The 21,302-nt window shown below is 48.2% G+C and overlaps 1 protein-coding gene and 1 long non-coding RNA gene across 6 annotated transcripts in view; both read left to right on the top strand.

Annotated features, from left to right (window-relative positions):
• The window catches only part of LOC148129798 (uncharacterized), a 293,893-nt gene that overhangs the window by 90,841 nt on the left and 181,750 nt on the right, over positions 1-21,302 (top strand). The window lies entirely within an intron of this gene.
• ZDHHC7 (zDHHC palmitoyltransferase 7) lies at positions 1,085-17,747 on the top strand. 5 transcript variants are annotated; one of them, XM_087971418.1, is made up of 11 exons: positions 1,085-1,306; positions 2,769-2,845; positions 6,258-6,379; positions 6,464-6,548; positions 9,983-10,302; positions 11,254-11,378; positions 11,976-12,072; positions 12,887-12,968; positions 15,680-15,810; positions 15,994-16,657; positions 16,698-17,747. In XM_087971418.1, the coding sequence occupies exons 5-10, from the start codon at positions 10,000-10,002 to the stop codon at positions 16,171-16,173; spliced, it is 918 nt and encodes a 305-aa protein (XP_087827544.1). In that variant the 5' UTR covers positions 1,085-1,306; positions 2,769-2,845; positions 6,258-6,379; positions 6,464-6,548; positions 9,983-9,999; the 3' UTR covers positions 16,174-16,657; positions 16,698-17,747. The 5 variants fall into 5 exon arrangements, with proteins under 5 accessions (XP_087827544.1, XP_087827546.1, XP_087827545.1 ...); XM_087971420.1 differs by having other exon boundaries at positions 6,267-6,379; XM_087971419.1 differs by lacking the exon at positions 6,258-6,379.

A 21,302-nucleotide genomic window follows, 5' to 3' on the forward strand; every position in this document is an offset into this window, starting at 1 on the left:
ATTTTCATCGATAGAAAGGAGAATAAAACGGGAGCGGAGGGACTTATCCTAGTATTTATCCTCGATTTATATTGATTGCTTATTTAGTATCCTGTGACTAAGTGTTGTATCTTATGATTTATGCTGCATTTCATGATGACTATGATCATGATTTACCACTTGTTGCTTATATATACACCGAGGAGCTTATGCCCCAGAGACAAATCCCTTGTGTGTCCAATGTCTACACTTGGCCAATAAAAAAATTCTATTTAGGCTGAGCAAACATGCATGAAATTATTATTGGTGTTGCAATTGTAAATAAGGATAGCAATTGCATTTATTGACTGTCAATCACCAGCAAAGCACAGAATTGCAGTTAAAGGAAAACCCCGTAACCACCGAGTTTGCACGCGGTTCTTTGATTGCGCTGTCCCACCGCAGCATGGTCGGTGCACAACTATCCTGCGAGGTTGTCCCGGGTTTGCTAAGAACCATATGTAAAATGCATTATTCGCAAGCAGGGAGGGTGGGTGGCATGGATAGACTGGAAGGTCTGCGAGGAAGAACAGAACCCGAGGCTTTTTGCACATGCCCAGAGGCATTGCAAAAGGGAGCGGGGAGAGTGCCGGTGCCCAATGCAGCTGCAGGACTGATGAATTGCTGCAACCCTGCAAAAAAAGGGCAAGAGAGGCAACATGCGTTCTGCGCAAGCGCGGACCCGGCCCAGGACGAAGTAGAACACCCTAGAGTTGGATGCATAAGGAGGCGCGCTCACGCAAGCGTCACTTCCGATGTCATTTCACGGCCGCCATTTGCGGAGCAAGCGGGAATGCCATTCAGGAGAGGAAGAAAAACGCCACTCGTGTTCCTTCTCTCCGGCCGAGGGGCCACGCGCGTTTTATTCTCACTAACCATCCGCTCCGGCCAACCCGCAAAATGAGAGAAGCGGAGAAAGTCTCCTGCCTCGCCCCCCGAAGTCGTCGCGAATCCCTAATTTTATCGCTCCTCCCTCTATGCCCTTGGGGGGGGGGGAGAAAACCCCAGTCCTCTGAACGCATGCGCAGAGGGTCCCCCCTGCCCTCCTGAGGGCCGGGCCAAAAGTGCGTGACGGGGCGCATGCGCGAGACGCCGTGCTGCTTCTGGAGCTCGGTTCGTTCGCTCGCTCGTTGCTGCCTCCGCGGCGACGGGTCCACAGCCGGCGGGGCCTGCGAGGCCTGCGGGGCCGGGCCCTTCCATCCGGGATGGGCCGGGACGCAGCCGGGACCGCCGCCATCGTTATCAGCCGGGATCGTGCGAGGCAAAACCCAGACGGAACCGGGGCGAGGTGAGTCTGTCAGGGGGCGAGAGGGCGGAGGCATACCGAAGCTCCGCCCATTTGGCCCCGCCCCTCCCCATTTGGCCCCGCCCACCCCCGGCTGTTTTCTTCCCGTTCTGAGCGGCCCCGCCCCTTTACAGCCCTTGCCAGGTGCCGCCTCCTCTCTCCTGCCCTGGACCTCACCTCCCATAATCCCCAGCCGTGGAGGATGATGGGACTCGAGGCCCACCCCGATTTTGGAAGGCCAAGTCCCATAATCCCCAGCCACGGGAAGGGATTATGGGACTCGAGGCCCATCCCGATTTTGGAAGGCCAAGTCCCATAATCCCCAGCCACGGGAAGGGATTATGGGACTCGAGGCCCATCCCGATTTTGGAAGTGGAAAAAGCTGATGGGCTTTTTCCCAGCTGGGTGCCCTCTGGGCAAGTTGGACTCCCATCTCCCGTCCCTCGCCCCATCCTCTTTGGAATCCTGGCTGGGAATGATGGGCCTTGGAACCACAGCCCTTCTAGGGGACGGTGACCTCCCGGGATGAGTTGCTGGAGTTTCGGGACGTGCCCATCTCCATCTGGGTGAGGGAGATCCTCATCTCTCCCAAGGGAAACGCAGAATGACAAAGCGGGAAGGGAGCTTGGTGGTCATCCAGTCCAACCCCCTGATAAACCCGAGACTTTTTCATCATTGCTTATCTGCCCTGCTTCATTCAAGGCTGGGATTTCCCTGTTTTGCTCAGGGTTTCTCAACCTTGGCAGCTTCGGCTTCTCCCAAATCCTGCATTTCCAGTTGTAAATCTGAGATAAAAGTCTATCCAAAGCTCTTAGCCAACGATACTTCTGGAAAACAACGTGAAACCGATTTGCCTTGAATAGTTCAGGCTGTTAGTGTAACTCCTAGACTCGTGGTGGCACACAAACCTATGGCACACGTGCCGGAAGTGGCACGCAGAGCCATTACTGCCAGCAGGCGAGCACTCGCCCAGGAAAAGTCTACTGTGCACGCCCGCTGCACACCTGACAGCTGATTTGTCGGATATCTGGCGTGCATGTGAAGGGGCACGGCAGCACGCAGGAGACACGTGTGCAGAAGACACATACGTGGGGGGAGGGGTTGCATGTGCAGGAGACATGGGCATTGCCTTCTGGGTGATGTTATTGGCATGGGAGCCCCAAAAAGGTTACCCACCACTGTCCTAGACTGTTATCCTTTCTAACCAGAATGCTTTCTTGAGGCGTGAGAAAATATGCTAGCTTTAGTTTTTTTGGGTTTTTTTTAGCTTCCTTTTTTTTTAAGAAGCAAAAAACGGAACGGAAACTGAGACATTTTGCAAGCAAAGGAGCGTCTAATACTGCATTAGAGCATGCCTCCCAAATGCATTCAGGAAGTGGCACACAATAGAATGGCTGGGCTTTCTCATCGCCTGGCAAAACCTTCAATTACTTCTATCCTTTTTTTTTTTTCTTCAATGCAACAGTACAGTTATTACAGAACTGGACACTAATTGGATGACTCTGAAAGACGCTGGAGCTCATTAGGGGAGATCCTGTCTCGGTAAGCATCAAATAATTGAAGGAAAGTGATGGCTAATCCTCCCACCCGTCAGCTGACTTCACTAGCCGGTCATCTGCATCTGCAATTTTGGCCAGTAGATCCAGCAACTGAAGGATGAATTGCAAAACTTCGAGAGCAGATCAAAACCGATGCCCCTGGGGAGAGACTAAAGGCTGCTAAATGGAAGGTTAAAAAAACAACAACAGATAAATGCTCACTTCGGTCTTAAAAAGAATGAGGAGAGGAAAGTAACGTGGACAATCAAGTGTTGTAACTAAAAAAAAAAGAATCATACTTATATTACAGATGCCCTCAGCAAAATATAAAACATACCATGGTTTGCCCAGGTGCATGGTTTTTATTTTGTCTCATTGCTGGTAGGATGAAAACTCCTGTTTGTCTTAAATCTCCAAAATCCACACCAACAGAATGACAAGAGTTGGAAGGGACCTCGGAGGCCTTCTAGTCCAGCCCCTTGCTTGAACAGGAAACCCTCGACCATTTCAGACAAGTGATTGTCCGGTCTCTTCTTAAAAACCTCTAAACATAACACGGTGGCACATGAGAGATCAAAAAAAGTGTGTATTTTGCTGAGTGTTATAGTAGCTCAGGAAGACTGCTTTTCCTTCTGCGGTAACACGTATGTGTTACTGAACACACACAAAACACATGTGTTATTTTTCTGCATAAGTGTGTTCCCGCAGAAAGAAGAGCAATCCTTCTGGGCTACTGTAATGCTCTGCAAAATATACACTGGTGTGGTTCGCCGGCAGCCTGGACAGATGGTAGCAGAATCAGACAGTGAGGAAGAACGAGGACCAGTCAGGGAGTCTGGAGAGGACTCGGACGAGGGTCCTGCATCCGATCCAGGGATGGAGCAAGGACCATCTGGGAGTGGGGTGCTGCCTTTGGAGCCTTTGGAGTCTGGCAGTAGCGAGGCAGAGGAACAAGGGGAGCCTGTTCCCAGTGCGCGTGTGCGCAGAGCTGCTAGAAGGCAAGAGCAGCTAAGACAAAAGGGCGACTCAGGAGTAAGGCTCGGAGGTGATTGACCCATAAGGGATAAAAGTCAGGCCAAGGTGACGGCATCTTTGCAGGAAGCAAAGTAGTTCAACAGATTCTGAGTCCTCCTTGAAGCTCTGTGTACTCTGGTCATTTTTTCCTGGTACTTCGGTTGGTTTCTTTTCTAGTTTATTTGATACTTCTGTTTTGGGCAGCACTTCACAGAGCTGAAAGGCACGTGCTTATCTTGGGGGATTGTTTAAGATGAATTCCGTCTGGGAATGAAAACAATTCCCAGCATTGCAATAAAATAGGTTTTGCTTTTAAAACAAGTTTGTGAACAAGTACAGTTTACGAAGCCTGGATCAGAACATGTATACTTGCTTGATCTTCCCACGTGTGTGAATTGTGACGTTGGTCAGCAGCTTCAAAGGTTTGCCTTCGGATTCACACGAATGTCTCCCGCCGTGTTGTTGATGTGCTTCTGGCCCTCCCTGTGGCCCCCCCTCCTCCAACAGAGCAGTTACCTTGCCTGCTCTGCTCACCTAGGGAGATCTCTGTGACATCAGAGGCCCTGCTGATGAGAACGCCTGTGGATCTCTGGCGAGCCGGAGCCCATCAGGATGTAACCACCCCACCGCCATGGCCCATGACGAGGCTGGGGCAGGCCGTCCGTGGCCTGCAGATCTTTCCATCCTCTTCCATCCTCCCGCTTAGAACATCCTCCGAACTTGCCAGGACCAGCTCAAGGAACCGATTGTAGGTATGTTGCAACTCGGAAACTCCAAAAAGGGAAGCAGAAGCTAGCTTTAAGGCGGAGGGTAGCTTTGCTTCAACCACAGCTGGTACCTCTTGTGGAGAGGCAGCCCTGGAAAAAAAATATGTAACTTTAGGATGGCTGGGAATATTCAGTTACAGGCTGGTCACCGTTAGCGGGAGCAGAGCAACTGTGACCTTGAAAGCTGCAATACTTGGAATAAATAATCAAGAAGAGGTTTTTAATTGGGCGCTTAGAAGCCGGCTGAGCCTCCTGCAGCTGCTGCTTTTCCTGGACAATAAAAGGCTGACTAGGTTGGCTTCCTCCAAGACAGGGTATGTCAACTCAAAGGAGCATCAATTTACTCTCCCCCCCCCACCAAAAAAAATTATAATATTTGGAACGGTATCTGACTGTGGATGACAATTTTGCATCGTTGGGGTGGATGCTTTGTCCCTGGTGCCCTGGAATCAGTGGATTTTTATATTCTTATTTCTGTATGAAATATATTTTACATTGACAGTCTTTTATTTCCCCTTGTCCTTTCCTTGGTTGAATTATCTGAAGGCTTGGCTTGATTCTGGGAAAGTTCCTGTTCTTAACGTGGATTAGCTCATTCACGAGATGCCCAAACTTGCTTCACATTCTGTACTTTTGAATTATTCACTCTTGTTGACATTATCAGTGTGCCGTTGAGTTGTTTGCATTCTGGGCTGTTGAGAGAGAGGTCAACAGAGTTACTTGGAGAAGTGTTTTGTCTTTTTGCTCACTTATTATTTTGCAATTTTTAATTAATTGGCAATTTTTCTCGGATTTGCTGGCGTCCTCCTTTTTTTCCTGTAGACCTTAGTAGTTTGGCTATGTAGGCGACTGTGTTCCCCTGCTTTTTAAGTTGCTCTACGTTTTCCGTTTAAAGTAAGAGAAAAATAAATCAAAAGATCAATAGCAAACATCAGTAGACCAGAACCCACAGTTATTCTCTAAAGGTAGCAAAAGAAGGATAATAAAATGGTAGAAATAGAAATGCTAAAATAACTTAGAAGGAAAATTAATTTGCAGTTTCGTTGGAAGCATGGGAAATGAAATAATAGCAGAGCACCTAAAACTGAACAGCAGCAGTGACTGACAAAGGAACTTCTGGGAAGGGGGGAAAAAAGTGACCACAGATGGAAAGAAATGTCTAACCTTAATTACCCTGAGAAGAATGTATTTCATACTATATAGCAGAAACGACCTTTAGGGACCCACGTCCCAAGCCTTTAAAAATCAACTTCAGCTGGGTGAATAATACCTAATATAGAAGTTTTTTTAAACTCCTGACAAAAAATGGTTCCAAAGTCATCCTGGTTACCTTGGTTTGCAATGCATCAGTTTGTAAGTTTCAAGCAGCCCCCGGACAACGTGCATTCTGCCTTCCCAGATGGGTCATAACCTCCTGGAATATGGCAATAGCCTGCGGACAGCTGGACAGCAAGAGAGCAGGGCAGATGGCTTGAATTTGACACTTCCCGAAACAGCTGGTGGCGGATAACACTGCCCATTAACCACAACCTCTCCTCTTCTGAAGAATCAGAAGCCCCCCTCTCTCCCTCCTCTCTCTCTCTCTCTCCCCCCTCTCTCTCTCTCTCTCTCTCTCTCTCTCCCCTTTTCCCTTAGAGATTTCAGGATTCAATCCAGAGAAAGGGAGGTGCTTGAACTTGAGAAGTGAGCCAGAGGTCAAAAGTGCTTCTCCAGGGAGCACCTGCTACCACATTCAGCAGATGTTTTGTCCTTTCCAGGTGATGCCCCCCCCCCCGCCATTGGCTTTTCTCTCAAGCTGTTCTGATTGGGACCAACACACACTTCTATTTATGCTCGGGAAGGTTACACCAGATATGACCACATCGTTTGCATCGTCGAAAGCCCAAAGGAACAGCAAGATGTCCCAGTAACCGTTGTCCCTAACAGGTATGTAGATTTTATTTTTTTCCCCCTGGCCCATAGAAACACCTGCACCCAGGGGCCTCCACGTCTCTTACCCAGCTTCCCGTTCATAAAGCTTTCTTCGGATAGGCAGAGGCAAAACAGCAAAGAAAAACTCGTGAAGTTCGTCAACTGACCTCGACGTTCCGTTAGAAAGCCACGGAGGAGGGCCTTTTCCACCATCCAGATAGACAATTTAGGGAAGTGAGATTGATGGATAACATTTCAAACTGAAAGCACCACTAGAGGTTCGTGGCCAGTTGCCATGCACACATGACTAGACTGTTTTTTAATATATATATATATGTGTGTGTTTGTGTGTGTGTATGTCTTCTTAAGTTTTCGCGGGTATTTATATGTATGGTATTCAGCTTTGTTCGGGTATTTTCCCACATCATTACAGTTGTGCTTTTCAAGTTGTAGCGATGTTTCGGCAGAATCTCATCTGCCATCATCAGGCTTCTATATTGCCGAAACGTTGCTACAACTTTAAAAGCACAACTATAATGACGTGGGAAAATACCCGAACAAAGCTGAATACTATACATACATACATACAACACACACACACACACACACATTATATATATATATATATATATATATATATATATATATATATATACACACACACACACACACACACACAGAAACACGTAAGTACCGTGAAAACTTAAAACATATATATATATATTTATTGCAGCTCCTTTTGGGAGATATATTTTCATCAAGCGTTAACATTATTCATAGGAGTATTTGACGGACATTTCTCTGAGCTTTTGGTACAGTTCGACTTTTAAGTTGTTGTGACATCTTGCTGCGGACTGTCCTCTCATCAGTTCCTGTGGGTAGTTATTGCCTTTCTGCAGCGAATGCAAAACCTGTTTATTTGATATTCTTGTGGCTGGGAAAACCAGAATTGAAGCCCCAAGTTAAAAGCGTTTCATCGGCCCTCCTTCTCCAAGATCAAACTCTCTTTGGTCTTGGCTAAGAGGAGGCTGGCTAAGATATGTACATAAACTGCAATGCAGTATGCTTGAAGGGCACCAGGTTGGAGAAAATGAATATAGGCAATTTTATAAAAGCTGCAAAACAGTCAAGCCCTTGTCTCAAATATTTGTGGTTTGAAAGCGATCCTTTTTATGCGAAGGCTCCGTGCCTCAGCTTAGGTTGGAGCGATTCCCCCCTCCCCCAGTCACATTCGATTACGTATTTGGGGTTTTCAACAAGTCAACCTCCTTTATGCTGTCTTCCCTCCCCCCCCAGCAAATCTCTTATCTTACACAGCATCTTTTTTTTTTTTTTGAGGGGAGGGGAAAGCAAAACCAGCTTTTTTTTGCTGCAGAATTGCTGCTCCGTGGATTAAGATCTGAACCCTGTGCCAAAAATGAAGGTTTTTGTTTTCATCAAGTCATGCTTAGGGTGTTGTGTGGATGACTTGATTGTTTTCCAAAGGCAGGATTAAAATCTTGCCCTGCTGCAGTAATGCCATTTGTCAGCTGGATTCCTAAGGATCGTAGTAAGCCTTGAGGTGGTTCTGAATGGATCCTGATTTCCTTCACCAGAATCAGTGAAAGAAGAATTGGCTACAGACCAGAGCCAGATCAGGGTAGTGGTGAAGACACCAGGCTAGAAAGCAGGAGACACTGTGAGTTGTAGTTCTACCTTAGGTGCCAAATCTCCTGGGTCAGCTTGGGCCGGTCCTTCTCTATCAGCCCTAGGAAGGAGACAGTGGCAAACAGCTTTTGAAAAACCCCACCAGGAAAGTGCAGGAACTTGCCCAGACAGTCGCTGAGCATCTTGAAAAGAAGAAAAAATAATAATAATTGAGGGGTGATTGCTATCTTCAAGCTAAGGCTGCACCTATTCACAGTGAGGAGGAGGAGGTAGAATCAATCCTAACTCCCTTCTGTCCTTGTTTCATTCAGCTGGCAGGGCCCAACTTCCCGCCTTGATTTGTGATAAATCAAGGATAATTACACATTAGCCGAACGCGCCTCTAAAACTGGCATTCGTGTGTGCTATTTTGCAAGGGAAAGGAAGCTGCCGTTCGTGGGGGGAACCGAGAAGCATCTGCTCAGATATCAGCAAATCAATAGCAGGCTTTCAGCCCTGCTCTTCACCATCGACCCGTAATAGCCCTGAATCAATAGGGATTTTAGGATGAAAAGGGTATCTAGGATTTCTTGCCATTCCCGGCATTTGGGAGACTTAACACTGCAGCTGTTCCTCCTGCTTTGATTTTCTGTGGGGCGCTCCCTGAGAACGCCATCCTTTCCCAAGCAAGCCATGATTTAACGAGGCCGTTTGTGATTTCATGAAGCTTCTGAGAACTTCACTCAAAGACACCAAATGGGGTTTAGCAAATGTTCCCCAGAAAGGCTTTCCATCCTGCAGACGGGAAAGGCAAATGGGCCAGGCAAACGAGGACCAAGAGATGGATCCCCAGAGCAAGAATTTTTATTCCCCCGGAGGCTGAATTTTCAAATAAGTAAATAAATAAATAGATCCTAGGGTGTAATTCCTGCGTGAAAGTAACTCATTGACGGGGTCATCTCATTTAGTACAGCTAAAGGTATTCAAACTTCTGCAAAAACAGCATTAAACAATGGAAGCCCCACGATTGGTCTGTCGAGAAGGAGGTAGATTTCATGAGTCTCCTTTTGTGAGGTTCCTCCCCCAAGATTTTACACTTGAGAAGCCAGTCCAAAAGAACAGCCAGAAACAAAAGCAGTGGGAAAGAGGGGAAGATTTTAATGTTAACGGGGCCCTTGGTACTCTCTGAACTCAGTTGTTCTATGATGTTGTTGCCTAGTTTGAGTAATGAAACATCTGCAAGAAAACAGTCATGCACCAAGAGTGCCACAATCATCTCCTCCTCCTCCTCCTCCAAACCTCACTCCCTTCTAGCACTGATGATGTTATTTAATTGGGTAATGAAATGTCTGCAAGAAAGCAACCAAGCTCAGAGGACACCAAGGACACCACAATCTCCATCTCTTCCTCCTCCTCCTCTGCAAATCTTGTTCCCTTCTACCCACTGATGTTAATTGGATAAGGAAACATCTGCGAGAAAACAGGCAGGCTCCGAACGCACTGCAGACCCCTCCTTTCAACTCTGAGCTCCAATCCCTGCTTTTATTTACATTTCAACAGCTGACTTGAGGACTTCTAGAAGTTCTTATAAGCAGCCAACATAATGTGGGAAAAAAAAACCGATTGACCCTTAGGATCTTAAACATTTGGTCTTCTGAGTCTGTTGAGATCAACCTTGGGTACATCGATTCTGGGGTCCTTCCTACTGCGTTTGACTTGCCTCGTTTAAATTAGAACAGGATGGGCTGTTCGCCATCCCTTGACAGAGGATGGGCCATCTAGGATCCTGGCTGCATGGCTACCCACTGGTTATTTCCCCACAGGGCCAGTCCGGAAAACCATGCAGTCATCCGGGCACAGGTTGCGTGAAGTTGAACACCATCCGCTTCTGGCCGAGAACGACTGCTACGATTCATCATCCGCGTGTGACGCGGGAGATCGCCTCTGGTTCATCCGCGACAGCTGCGGGATGGTCTGCGCAGTGATGACCTGGCTTCTGGTGGTCTACGCCGACTTCGTGGTCACCTTTGTCATGCTGCTGCCTTCCAAAGACTTCTGGTACTCCCTGGTCAACGGAGTCCTTTTCAACGGCTTGGCTGTGCTTGCGTTGTCTTCTCACCTAAGAACCATGCTGACGGATCCAGTGAGTGTGGAGACCCAACGGTTTTGGATGCCACGCGGAGAACTCTTTCTAGACCATGTGGATTCCTGCTTCTTATAATCCCATGAGTCTAGAACAATTTGCCATGGCCAACTCACCGCAGAATAACTCACCTCGGAACAAAATTACATAATATTGAAGAAATGGTGGTGTCAGGGCTCCAGCAGTTACCCCCATTTAAATCATGAGTCTCGAGCCAAACTTCCAAAACTTAAAAAAAGGATTTATTGGGAGTTAATATGCCGGCACTGCCTGGATGTAGCCGACTCTGAGACACATCATTCATTGTCACCTTTGACCCTGGTTTTCCCCTCACCCTCTGGGTATATCATTCATATTCTCCAATGGGACACATCCATAGCCGAGAGTCATCAATCATGCTCTCCAGTTAGAATTTTGCATGGCAGAAACTTCGGTCACCTGGTTACTATCTCTGAAAACATTTATGGAATGCAGTTTTGGTTTTGCAAGCTGCTGCACTGCTCCCGCCTCCCTTTCTGTTAGCAACTCCAAAAAGACCAGAGAAATATTTTATGAATTGACAGGCGGAATGGAATCATTACAGAAAGGATGTGAAAGGAGGGACAAAATGAAATCTGAAGGACAAAGATTACAATAATTTTTAAATTATTTTCAATAATTAAATATACTTGTTGAATTGCCCTGTGGCGGGTTGGCCAAGGTGAAGTTGTCCCGTGGTGAGTTGGCCTTGATGATCCGGCCACAGCGAAGTTGGCCATGGTGAATTGGCTAGTGGTGAGTTGGCTGTGTAGCAAGTTGGCCGTGGTGAATTCTCCCATTCTCCCAATGCAGCCTCGGGGATTCTGGGAACTGAAGGACAGCCTGTTTGGAGAACGTGAGATCATCGAGGAGTACAGTGCAAAAGAGCAGCCGCCTCCTGAGTCACTGAGTTTTGTCTGTCTTGCTTTTTAGGGTGCTGTTCCCAAAGGAAATGCGACAAAAGAATACATGGAGAGTTTGCAGTTGAAACCAGGGGAGGTCATCTACAAGTGCCCCAAATGTTGCAGCGTGAAGCCAGAACGTGCCCATCACTGCAGGTATCCGCCGCGCTGTCCTTGATTTGCTCTGAAACCGGCATATAATATACCTAGCTCCCTCCGGTTAGAACTGAGGTGTAAAATCCTTTCCCCGTTGCTACCCTGAGGTCCCACCAGGCTGGTCTTCTTTCAAAGGAGCTTCTCCATCGTCCTGGTCCTGGTCGTCCCAAAGGCAACTGGACTTCCTTGCTGTTTTCTTTGAAAAGGTTGCGCTTCTCCTTCAAGAAGCTTCTTCCATTCTTCAGAATTCTATTCGGACTGATCGATGGGTGTCCCTCGCTCCGAGGACTGTTTGAAATCTTCACCCTGTTTCCCTGACCCATAATAGCTTTGTGTCCTGGGAGTTTTCTCTGATACGATACCGACCTGATCTATTTTCCAACGTTCCTCTTAGAGTTGAGCGGTTCAGAAATAGGAATTATAAATTAATAAAGTTTTGTCGGATTCCTAAAAGAGGAAATAGATCTGGCTGGTTTGCTGTATGCAAACACCTTGGATTCTCAAAGAAATCGCTTCTACTTTCAGCTCCAAAATGCACATAACCTCTTTTTTTTCCCCCCTCCTCCTCACTTGTTTTTCCTTTTAAATTCCCATCAGTATTTGCAAACGATGTATTCGGAAGATGGACCATCACTGTCCGTGGGTTAACAACTGCGTAGGGGAAAGGAACCAGAGGTTTTTCGTGCTTTTTACTGTGAGTAGGCATCGGGATTTCATTTATCGCCAATCGGGGAAGAGGGATGAGTGTTAGCGGAACGTTTAAATTTGCAAGTCAGAATACGGGTGGCATTCTAATGCCAACATTAGATGGTGATGGTGAAATATCTGCCTTGTGAAATATCATCTCTGCTATCTCTGTACCCTTTGGGCTTTTTCTCAGACCTTCCTTGGCTTGGAAATGGGGGCTGAGCTTTTTTTATTTTGCTGTTTGAACCTTTTTTGGGTGGGTGGGGGCACCTTCCGATGAACTCTGTTCCTTTTATTTTATTTTAATTTTTTTAATAGGCATCGTTTGCATTTAATTTTTTTATTGTAAGCTGCCTCAAATGGTTGTGGAATCAGGCAACTTCCAAAATGGAGAAAATAAACCAGGGGGGTCGAAGTCGAGGCCCCCCTGGGCCAGATCCGGCTGGAGGGATGCTTCAGTCTGGCTCATGGGGCCACTCTGGAAAGAGTGAAGAATTGGCCTGTGGTGCCTCTGCCAGCGAAAACGGAGCTTGTGAAGGCTGTGCACAGCCCACCTGGGCGTTTTTGCTGGCAAGAGGGCTGCAGGAAGCCATCGTGGCCGAAAACGGAGCTGAACGAGTGACGTCAAACTGGACATGCCCACACCCACCTCAGCCAGGCCCCCCCCCCCCGTCCAGCACAACCCTGATGCGGCCCTCAAATCGAGTTTGACACCCCTGAAATAGACACAGTTAGATGAGAAATAAAGGAAGGGGACACGCGATTGTCTTGGGAGCTGTGCCTTCCGAAGATTGATTTCTGCATCTTCCCTTCTTTTCCAGATGTACATAGCTCTAATTTCAGCTCATGCCCTCATCCTCTGTGGGTTCCAGTTCTTTTCCTGTGTCCGAGATCAGTGGATTGGTAAGCCAGCACGTGGCCTTGGACTGATTTTATTTATAAGCACGCCTAAAATCGCTTGGTCTTGTTACAAGGGCCTCCAAACTTGGCAGCTTCAAGACTTGTGGACTTCAACTCCCAGAATTCCTGAGCTAACATGACCGGAAGAGGAATTCTGGGAGTCGAAGTCCACAAGTCTTGAAGCTGTCAAGTTTGGAGGCCCCTGGTCTAGTAGTAGAACGGTTCAGGTGCCATCAGACCGTAAAGGAACCAGTGCACAAATCTGAAACTGGAAGGATTTTAAGTAGCCATTTACAAAAGCCAGTGGTGGCAGCCATCAATAAAAATCAGGGGAAACTTCACCAGGCTGATTAAAGCTGTACCCAAGCCAAATCGTGCCTTTTGAAGAGAAATAATTCCGAAACAAATAAGTACAATCTGGGGTCTAAGGTGATTAAATAAAGGATTTTCTCACTCTGCTGGACAAGGGTTTTTCAGAAGAAGCATTATCTTTTTCAAGCTTATCTTTAGAGCTGGAGTAGTTTTGGAAAATAGCAATAGCACTTAGACTTATATACCACTTCATAGTGTTTACAGCCCTCTCTCTAAGCGGTTTACAGTGTCAGCCTCTTTTTCCCCAACAATCTGGGTCCTCATTTTACCCACCTCGGAAGGATGGAATGATGAGTCAACCTTGAGCCAGTCAGGATCGAACTGCTGGCAGTGGGCAGAATTATCCTGCAATACTGGATTCTAACTACTGGGAAGGAGGGAAGGAAGGGAGGGAGGGAGGAAGGAATACCGCTTCACGGTGCTTTATACAGCCCTCTCTAAGCGGTTTACAGAGTCAGCGTATCGCCCCCAACAATCTGGGTCCTCATTTGACCCACCTTGGAAGGAGAGAAGTGCCGAGTCGACCTTGAGCCTGGTGGGATTTGAACTGCCAAATTGCAGGCAGCCAATTATCAGCAGACGTGGCCTGCAGCACAGCACTCTTAACCACTGCGCCACCGGCGGATCTTAAGACAAGAAATTTTAAGGTAGTTAGACGTTCCGGGAGAAGACCCACCTTTTGAAAGTCTAGATACCCAACGGTTGAGAAGCCTGAAAATGGAAAATGGGCAGTTGAGTGAAGACTGGGTGCGTTTCCAGCAGAGCATTTTGCTAAGTGCTCGAGTGACATCTTCCAGCCGACCGATGTGCTGGGGGAAGTTTTGTTTTCAAAATAATTGCCTTTTTGAATTATGCATGGGAGCGCAGCGTTGGGCGATGCTTAGATCCGTGCTGCGAGAGACAGACGCATGGAGAAAACGCAGTGTATCTGTGTTACATTTTGCTTTAAAATGAGTGGACTTCAATTCCCAGAATCCCCCTGGCTGGAGAATCCTGGGAGTTGAAGTCCCAAGTTGCCAAGGTTGAGAAAGGCTTGATTAGGAAGTCAAAATTGCTTCCTCGGAGGAGACACAGGGTGTGTTTGTTTGTTTTTTTACTGTTGCCAACATTATTAATACAAGACAAGAAACAGGCTGGTTGCAAAAGCTATTGGCTTTTAACAGTCGTTGATAGTTGAAAGGGGCCAAACAAATGCCTTCTGATTTATCGATGTATCCGTGGAGTTTTCAGGAGTCACCCTTAAGTTGGAGGAAGTTTTTGAAGCCCTAAAATAGGAATGTCACCTTCCCAGAACAATAAGAACCTCCTAAACTGTCTGGCCAATATATGTAATATATTTCCACTCTCCAGTATATTGTACAATGTTTTTGTGCCTTCTATAAATACAGTCTTTTATATTCGCTTGCAACCATTTGCAAGTCAGTTTTGAATTCTACCTCACAGTCCCTCTTTATTCTGGCTGGCTAATTGTTCTAAAAAGACCTCGTGAATGTGATTGTTTTGGATTCAAACTTAATTTTCTTTTCCTCCGTTCCTTCCTTTCTTCCTTCCTCCCTCTCTCTTCCCCTTCCTTTCTCCCTTCCTTCTTTCTCTCTCTCATCCTTCCTTCCCTTCTATTTGACCCTTGTTTCTTCCCTCCCTTCTCTCCCAAAAAATCCATCCATCACTCTCCAATGCCTGTCCATCCATCTTCTCTTCCTTCTTTACTTCCTTCCCTTCTATTTGACCCTTCCTTCTTTCCTTCCTCCCTCTCTCCCTTCTCTCTCCCTCGCCTTCCTTCCTTCCTTCCCTTCTATTTGACCCTTGTTTCTTTCCCCCTTCTCTCCCAAAAAATCCATCCATCACTCTCCAATGCCTGTCCATCCATCTTCCTTCCTTCTTTACTTCCTTCCCTTCTATTTGACCCTTCCTTCTTTCCTTCCTCCCTCTCTCCCTTCTCTCTCCTCGCCTTCCTTCCTTCCTTCCCTTCTATTTGACCCTTCCTTATTTCCTTCCTCCCTCTCTCCCCTTCTCCCCTTCCTTCCTCCCTCCCCTCCCTTCTCTCCCATCCTTACCCTCCCTCTCTCCCTTCCATCACTCTCCAATGTCTGTCCATCTTCCTTCCTTCCTTCCTTCCTTCCTTCCTTCCTTCCTTCCTTCCTTCCTTCCTTCCTTCCTTCCTTCCTTCCTTCCTTCCTTCCTCCTCCCTCCCTCCCTCCCTCCTCCCTCCCTTCCTTCCTTCCTTCCTTCCTTCCTTCCTTCCTTCCTTCCGTCTATTTGACCCTTATTTCCTTCCCCCCCTCCCCTTCCACTCCTCTCCCTCCCTCCCTTCTCCCTCCCTCCCTTCCTTCTCTCCCTCCCAGAATGCAGTAACTTCTCCCCACCCGTGACGGTCATTCTGCTGATCTTCTTGTGCCTTGAAGGGTTTCTGTTTCTGACGTTCACCGCCGTCATGTTCGGCACCCAGATCCATTCGATATGCAACGATGAAACGGTAAGCCGTTCCCTTCCCCACCCTCCAACGTCACCCCCAACCCCACTCCCCGTTGCAAATTCGGCCCCTGCTGTTCTCACAAACCTCTCCCCCCCCCTCCAGCGGAGACCTCCCTTGAATCTCTGCTCACCCCAAGTTTGCAGGGTTTCACCCAAGCCTCCCCTCCCTCCCATTAACTTGCAGGAGATCGAAAGGCTGAAGAGCGAGAAGCCCACCTGGGAACGGCGGCTGTGCTGGGAAGGGATGAAGTCGGTCTTCGGGGGACAACCGTCTCTGCTGTGGATAAATCCTTTCGCTGGATTTCGAGTCCGGAGGCTGCTACTGAGGAGGGCCAAGAAAGGAGCGCCCGAATTTTCCGTCTGAGCCCGCCCAATCATGCTGAAGCCCACACGAGGCGCGTCTGCTGTATTTATTGGGGGAGGAAGAGGAGGTGAGACGGGGTGGGGGGCAAGCCACAACCCGGGTCTGGCGGACTTTATAACAAAAGTATCCAAACAAACATTTTGCTTGTAGCAAGCAAGAGTTTTATACCTTTGATAGCCTCCAACGTCTCTCTCTCTCTCTGGAACGGGGAACATTTGCCACGCCTGGCTTCCATTGCACAGAACAAACCAAACGATGAGGGGGGGGAAAACGGGGACAGTCCTGCCGAAGAAGTCCAAATAGCATCTCCACTGCGGTTACGCGATTCTAGAAGAACTGCAATTGTTTTTTTACATTTTTCACCAGGTCTCTTCGTTGGGGAGTCTGTGGGGTTTTCTCTTTTTTTTTTTCCTCTCTCCACTTTTGAAAAGACTGTTCCTGGAGCTGCCGTTGTCAATCAAGAGACACCGTTGTCAATCATGAGGTACCATTGTCAATCATGAGATACCGTTGTCAATCATGAGATACTGTTGTCCATCGTGAGACGCTGTTGTCCATCACGGGACGTGCTGGAAACAGCCGGCCAAACCGAATCTCCGAAACCAGAAGTTTCAGGATGGCGTCTGGTGCCACGGTATCCTTTCTTCTTTTCACCCCGACGAGGCCTGTGAGCTGTAGTAGGGGTGGGCGATTATCTCACACAGCTTCTGATTTTTCCCACGAGAGAACCCAAAGCTTGACAGAGCGCGAGGCTTCAAATTTCCTCACCTCACCGGATCATTCCTTTTCAGGTTCAGTATCAGTTCAGTGCTAAATAGGGAACAACCCTACAAACTCTAAGCTACCGTCTGCTTGGGTCAAACGGCTGTTTTTGTTCTCAATTTAAGGGAAGTCCTCCGCTATTTGGGGAGGTCAAGAATGGCTTTTGAAGGAAAAGGAGAGGGGGGGTTGAAACCTCTCAAAGTCAGCCAACTCTCCGTTGTCTCTTTCTCCACCGGGTCGTCGTCAAATAAGCCGGCAGGTTTTTCAAACAGTTTCCCCACCCCTCCGGGCACTGGAAGTGGTGCTAGGGACACAGGAAACGGGTCATTGGAAAGGAAGTCTCTTCTGAAGCTCAGCAGAAGTTAGTCTGGAAGGTCATCCATGAAGACGTTCCTCAAGCCAGTCCATTTGTTTTTGAAGAAGCTGCCTTAGATCCCCAGAGTACAGGTAGCCCTTGACTTACATTCATTTAGTGGATCCATGGCTGACTGGGGAAATCTGGGAGTTGAAGTCCAGGTGTCTTTAAGAGTTGCCAAGGTTGAGATACATTACAAGAAGGGAAAGTTCTTAAAAAGAGGTTGAAAAATGTTGTAATTAAGGAACTACCTACGAAAGGCAGGTGGGCATTTAACTCTGCATAGGATTCAGAATGAAATTCCACTTGTTTCCTAATGGTAATTGGGCTTAAATTATGCTTAAAGTAAAAGAGACAGAGAGGCACAGCTGCCTTGTAACCAGAAGATTCAGTACAACTCTTGAGTTATGTATGTGTATCCTGATTTTTTTTTATATAAAAAATGAACTTCTTTTAAGAGTTGTCTTAACTCTAGTAGGGATGAGTTCTTTTTGTTCTAGTAATGGCATCGCATGCTTCTACCCCCTTAGTTGGGCATCTACAGAGGGCGGCAAGAGGATACCCGTGTGATGAAGGTGTCGCACAAATGTTGGCGCTTAACATGCTTGTGTGTCTGAGGTTGAGTTACAAGTTCACCAGAGCTGCATTGGCACAACGAGGTATATGGATTAAGGAGGGCTTGGAGTGGACATCCCTGGGTCTGTAGTTGACCTCTCAGAGAAATTCTTGACTTGAGTGAAGCTCTCTGAGTGTTAGGTGGAGCATTTGCAGGTAGGATCGTGGTTCAGCGGTCAAAGATGCTGGGCTAGCGGGCTGGAAAGTTGTCAGCCCAGGTTTTTTGACCCAAGCGCCACATGATGGAGTTAGTTCCTGTATTCGCTCCAGCTACTGCCAACCTAGCAGTTCGAAAGCATGCAAATGTGAGTAGATAAATAGGTACCACTTCGGTGGGAAGGGAACAGCGCTCCGTGATGTCATTCTGGCCACACAACCGTGGAAATATCCTCGGACAGCGCTGGCTCAATGGCTTTGAAACGGAGATGAGAGATGAGAACCCCCGTAGAGTCAGCTGTCAACTCATAAAACATTCCTATGCCTGTTTTAGTAGTTGCTATAAAAAGGGGGGGGGGAAATCTGGAAGAGCAGTTGAAAGCGAAAGTACATTCCAACTCTTCTCTTTAAAAGATTGTAACTAAAATACCAGAGCTTTTGCCCGCGAATATATTTAATTGGAGAAGGTGAACAATGACACCCAGCCTGTGAAGGTGCTCAATTGGAGAATCTGATTTATGACACGCAACAGGGGGGAAACAGGATCACAGGGGACTGTGAATGACGTACACCAGAGTTGGCCTCATACAGGGCAGCGGCAGTATGTCGCCTTTAATGAATCCTTTGAAGTTCTTTGAAGTTTGGCTTGAGAATCATGATTTAATTAGAGCGATAGCTGGAATCCTGACATCAGCAACAACTAGCAGAGTAAAATTCTGCAGGAACCCCTTTTTTTACCTTAGCATGTAGAAAGAGGGATGTATAACGGGCTTAGACCCACTTCTTGAGTTGAAGGCCGTAGGGCAGGGGTGGGCAAACTTTTTGGCTGGGGGCCGCATTGACTTTTAAAATTTGACAGACGGGCCGGGTCAGCACAAGATTTTTGGGAATCGCCCCCCTTCCTCCCCTCTTCTCCTCCTTCCCTCCCTCGGAGGCTCCCTCCCTCGGAGGCTCCCTCCCCTCGGAGGCCCCTGAGTCAGGAGTTGCTACCGCCGGCGCGGCTCCGCATGGCTCCAGTCCCGCGTTGCCTCGGGAAGGGAAAGGCAAAAAGAAAGAGCCGCGGCGGTGCTTTGCAACGGGAGCAGCGGCACCGGAGGCTCAGGCTCAGCAGCTCCTGGTTTTGCCTTTTCCTTCCCAAGGCAACGCGGGACTGGAGCCGTGCGGAGCTGTGCCGGCGGTAGCAACTCCTGACAGCCCCAGCCGGACACCTGAGCGGAGCCGGGCAAAGCTGCCTGTTGCTGCTGCCGGAGCACCGCCGGGTCGCCTCCACCAAGCAGCCTGCCCACCCACCGGGCTTCCCCTCTGCCGCGCGGCTCGGGGCCAGGCGCAAGCGCCTGCGAGTTAAAAGGAAGCCGAAAGTTGCTGGGAAGTTGCTCAGGTGCTGGGAGCAGGCTTTTAAAGTGCTGCCGGAGCAAAGTTTAAGCAGCCCGCCCACCTGCCGGGCGGAACCCTTCCTGCTGCTCGGCGGGAAGACGCTCCAGCCTGCAAACTTTGCCTTTGCAAAGTTTAAGCCTGGAAGCCCCGGAAACCCAAGCAACTTCCCAGCAACTTTCGGCTTCCTTTTAACTTGCAGGCACTCGTGCCTGGCGGAGGGGAAGCCCGGAGCCTCCTCCAAGCAGTCCGCCCGCCTGCCCGCCGGGCTTCCCCGCGCTGCGCGGTTTGGGGCCAGGCGCAAGTGCCCGCGAGTTAAAAGGAAGCCGAAAGTTGCTGGGAAGTTGCTCGGGTGTTGAGAGCAGGCTTTTAAAGTGCCGCCCGAGCAAAGTTTAAGCCTGGAAGCCCCGGAAATCTGAGCAACTTCCCAGCAACTTTTGGCTTCATTTTAACTTGCGGGCTCGCGCCTCACCCGAGCCGCACGGCAGCCCGCTCCAAGCAGCCCGCCCCGCCCGCCAGGTGGAACCCTTCCCGCTCCTCGGCGGGAAGACGCTCCAGCCTGCAAGCTTTACCTTTGCAAAGTTTAAGCCTGGAAGCCCTGGAAAAAAAGGGGATCGGCGGGGACTCACCTTCGAGAGGTCGCACTCGAAGGTGATTTCGAACTCCCAGCCGAGGCCTTTGCAAATTTCTTTTCTTTCCTACCCCTAGATCGCTCCGCACTGTTTTGCAGCTTTGGGGGCACGCGGCACAGGGCAATACGCCATGCCCAGCGATTTTTTTTCAGGGGCAGGCCAGATTGGATGGACCAATGGCAGCGATTTTTTTCAGGGCGGGCCGCATTGGACAGACCAACGGGCCGGATGTGGCCCGCGGGCCGTAGTTTGCCCACCCCTGCCGTAGGGTGTGACCCTCCCGGCGAAAGCAGCAGGCATCGGTTCCTATCCCTCGTATTGGATCTCTGTTCTTGTGGATAACCCTCACCTGAAATCCAGTCTTCTCATTTGCCCGTGGATTTTGGCAAGACAACCTTTGGCCCACCTCACTGCTTGTTGTATAGTGCCTTACCTTTTTGTGAGTTGGGTTGCATGCTTATAAGACAGCGCTGCACTTGTAGGATACTCCCCTCAGATCCTTCCTGGGGCATGCCAGCATTTAAAAAATACCCAGAATTGATGGAAAAGAGGTGAGGAAGGAGAGAGGCCAAACCACAGGTGTGTCCTTCGGTATGTTTTTAAAGACGGTGTAGGTGTTTCTCCTTTCGCAAGCCAAATCTAGTGTTTCTTCTCCTTTCTGAGAGAACTTGGTCTACCAGTATGTCCACCATGGTGTTAAAGGAGGAACCCAATCCTCCATTCTTAAGAGGCATGTCAGGCTAATAAGCATATTAAACATATCCACAAATACTTTTCCCTGATACCGGTTGGTACCGCCTGCTATTTTTAACATCTGCCGTGCAGAAGAAATATCGCCCGTTGCAAATGAGCAGGGTCTTAGCAGGGGTAAGATGTTTAGCATTTACAGAATCCGACCAAGGAGTGCTTGGTAGATCTTAGCAAACTCTTCTCAGTCATCTAAATAAAATGTATGCAGTTCAGTCTTAGTTTGAAGTTAATCCTTACCAATGGAAGAAAATGCACCACATGATAAAAAGGTGAAAAGCAGATCCAGTTCAAGATCGGTTTGAGTTCTACCATTTGAGAATTGGGTATATCGACCTTTCCTACATAGGCCGCCTCAGGTGGGACTGTCCTTCTGAAACTTGGCAGGTCATGTTTAAATAGCTGATTATGTCTCTGATTTAGCAAATATATGTGTGGAATGGATGGAAACAATGTTCCTTGGTTTTCAGGTCCTCGTTCTGTTGTACTTT

Source organism: Notechis scutatus, chromosome 9, assembly GCF_049901735.1.
Source record: "Notechis scutatus isolate UNSWTSFEM ecotype Mainland chromosome 9, rNotScu1.2, whole genome shotgun sequence".
Taxonomy (NCBI): Eukaryota; Metazoa; Chordata; class Lepidosauria; order Squamata; family Elapidae; genus Notechis; species Notechis scutatus.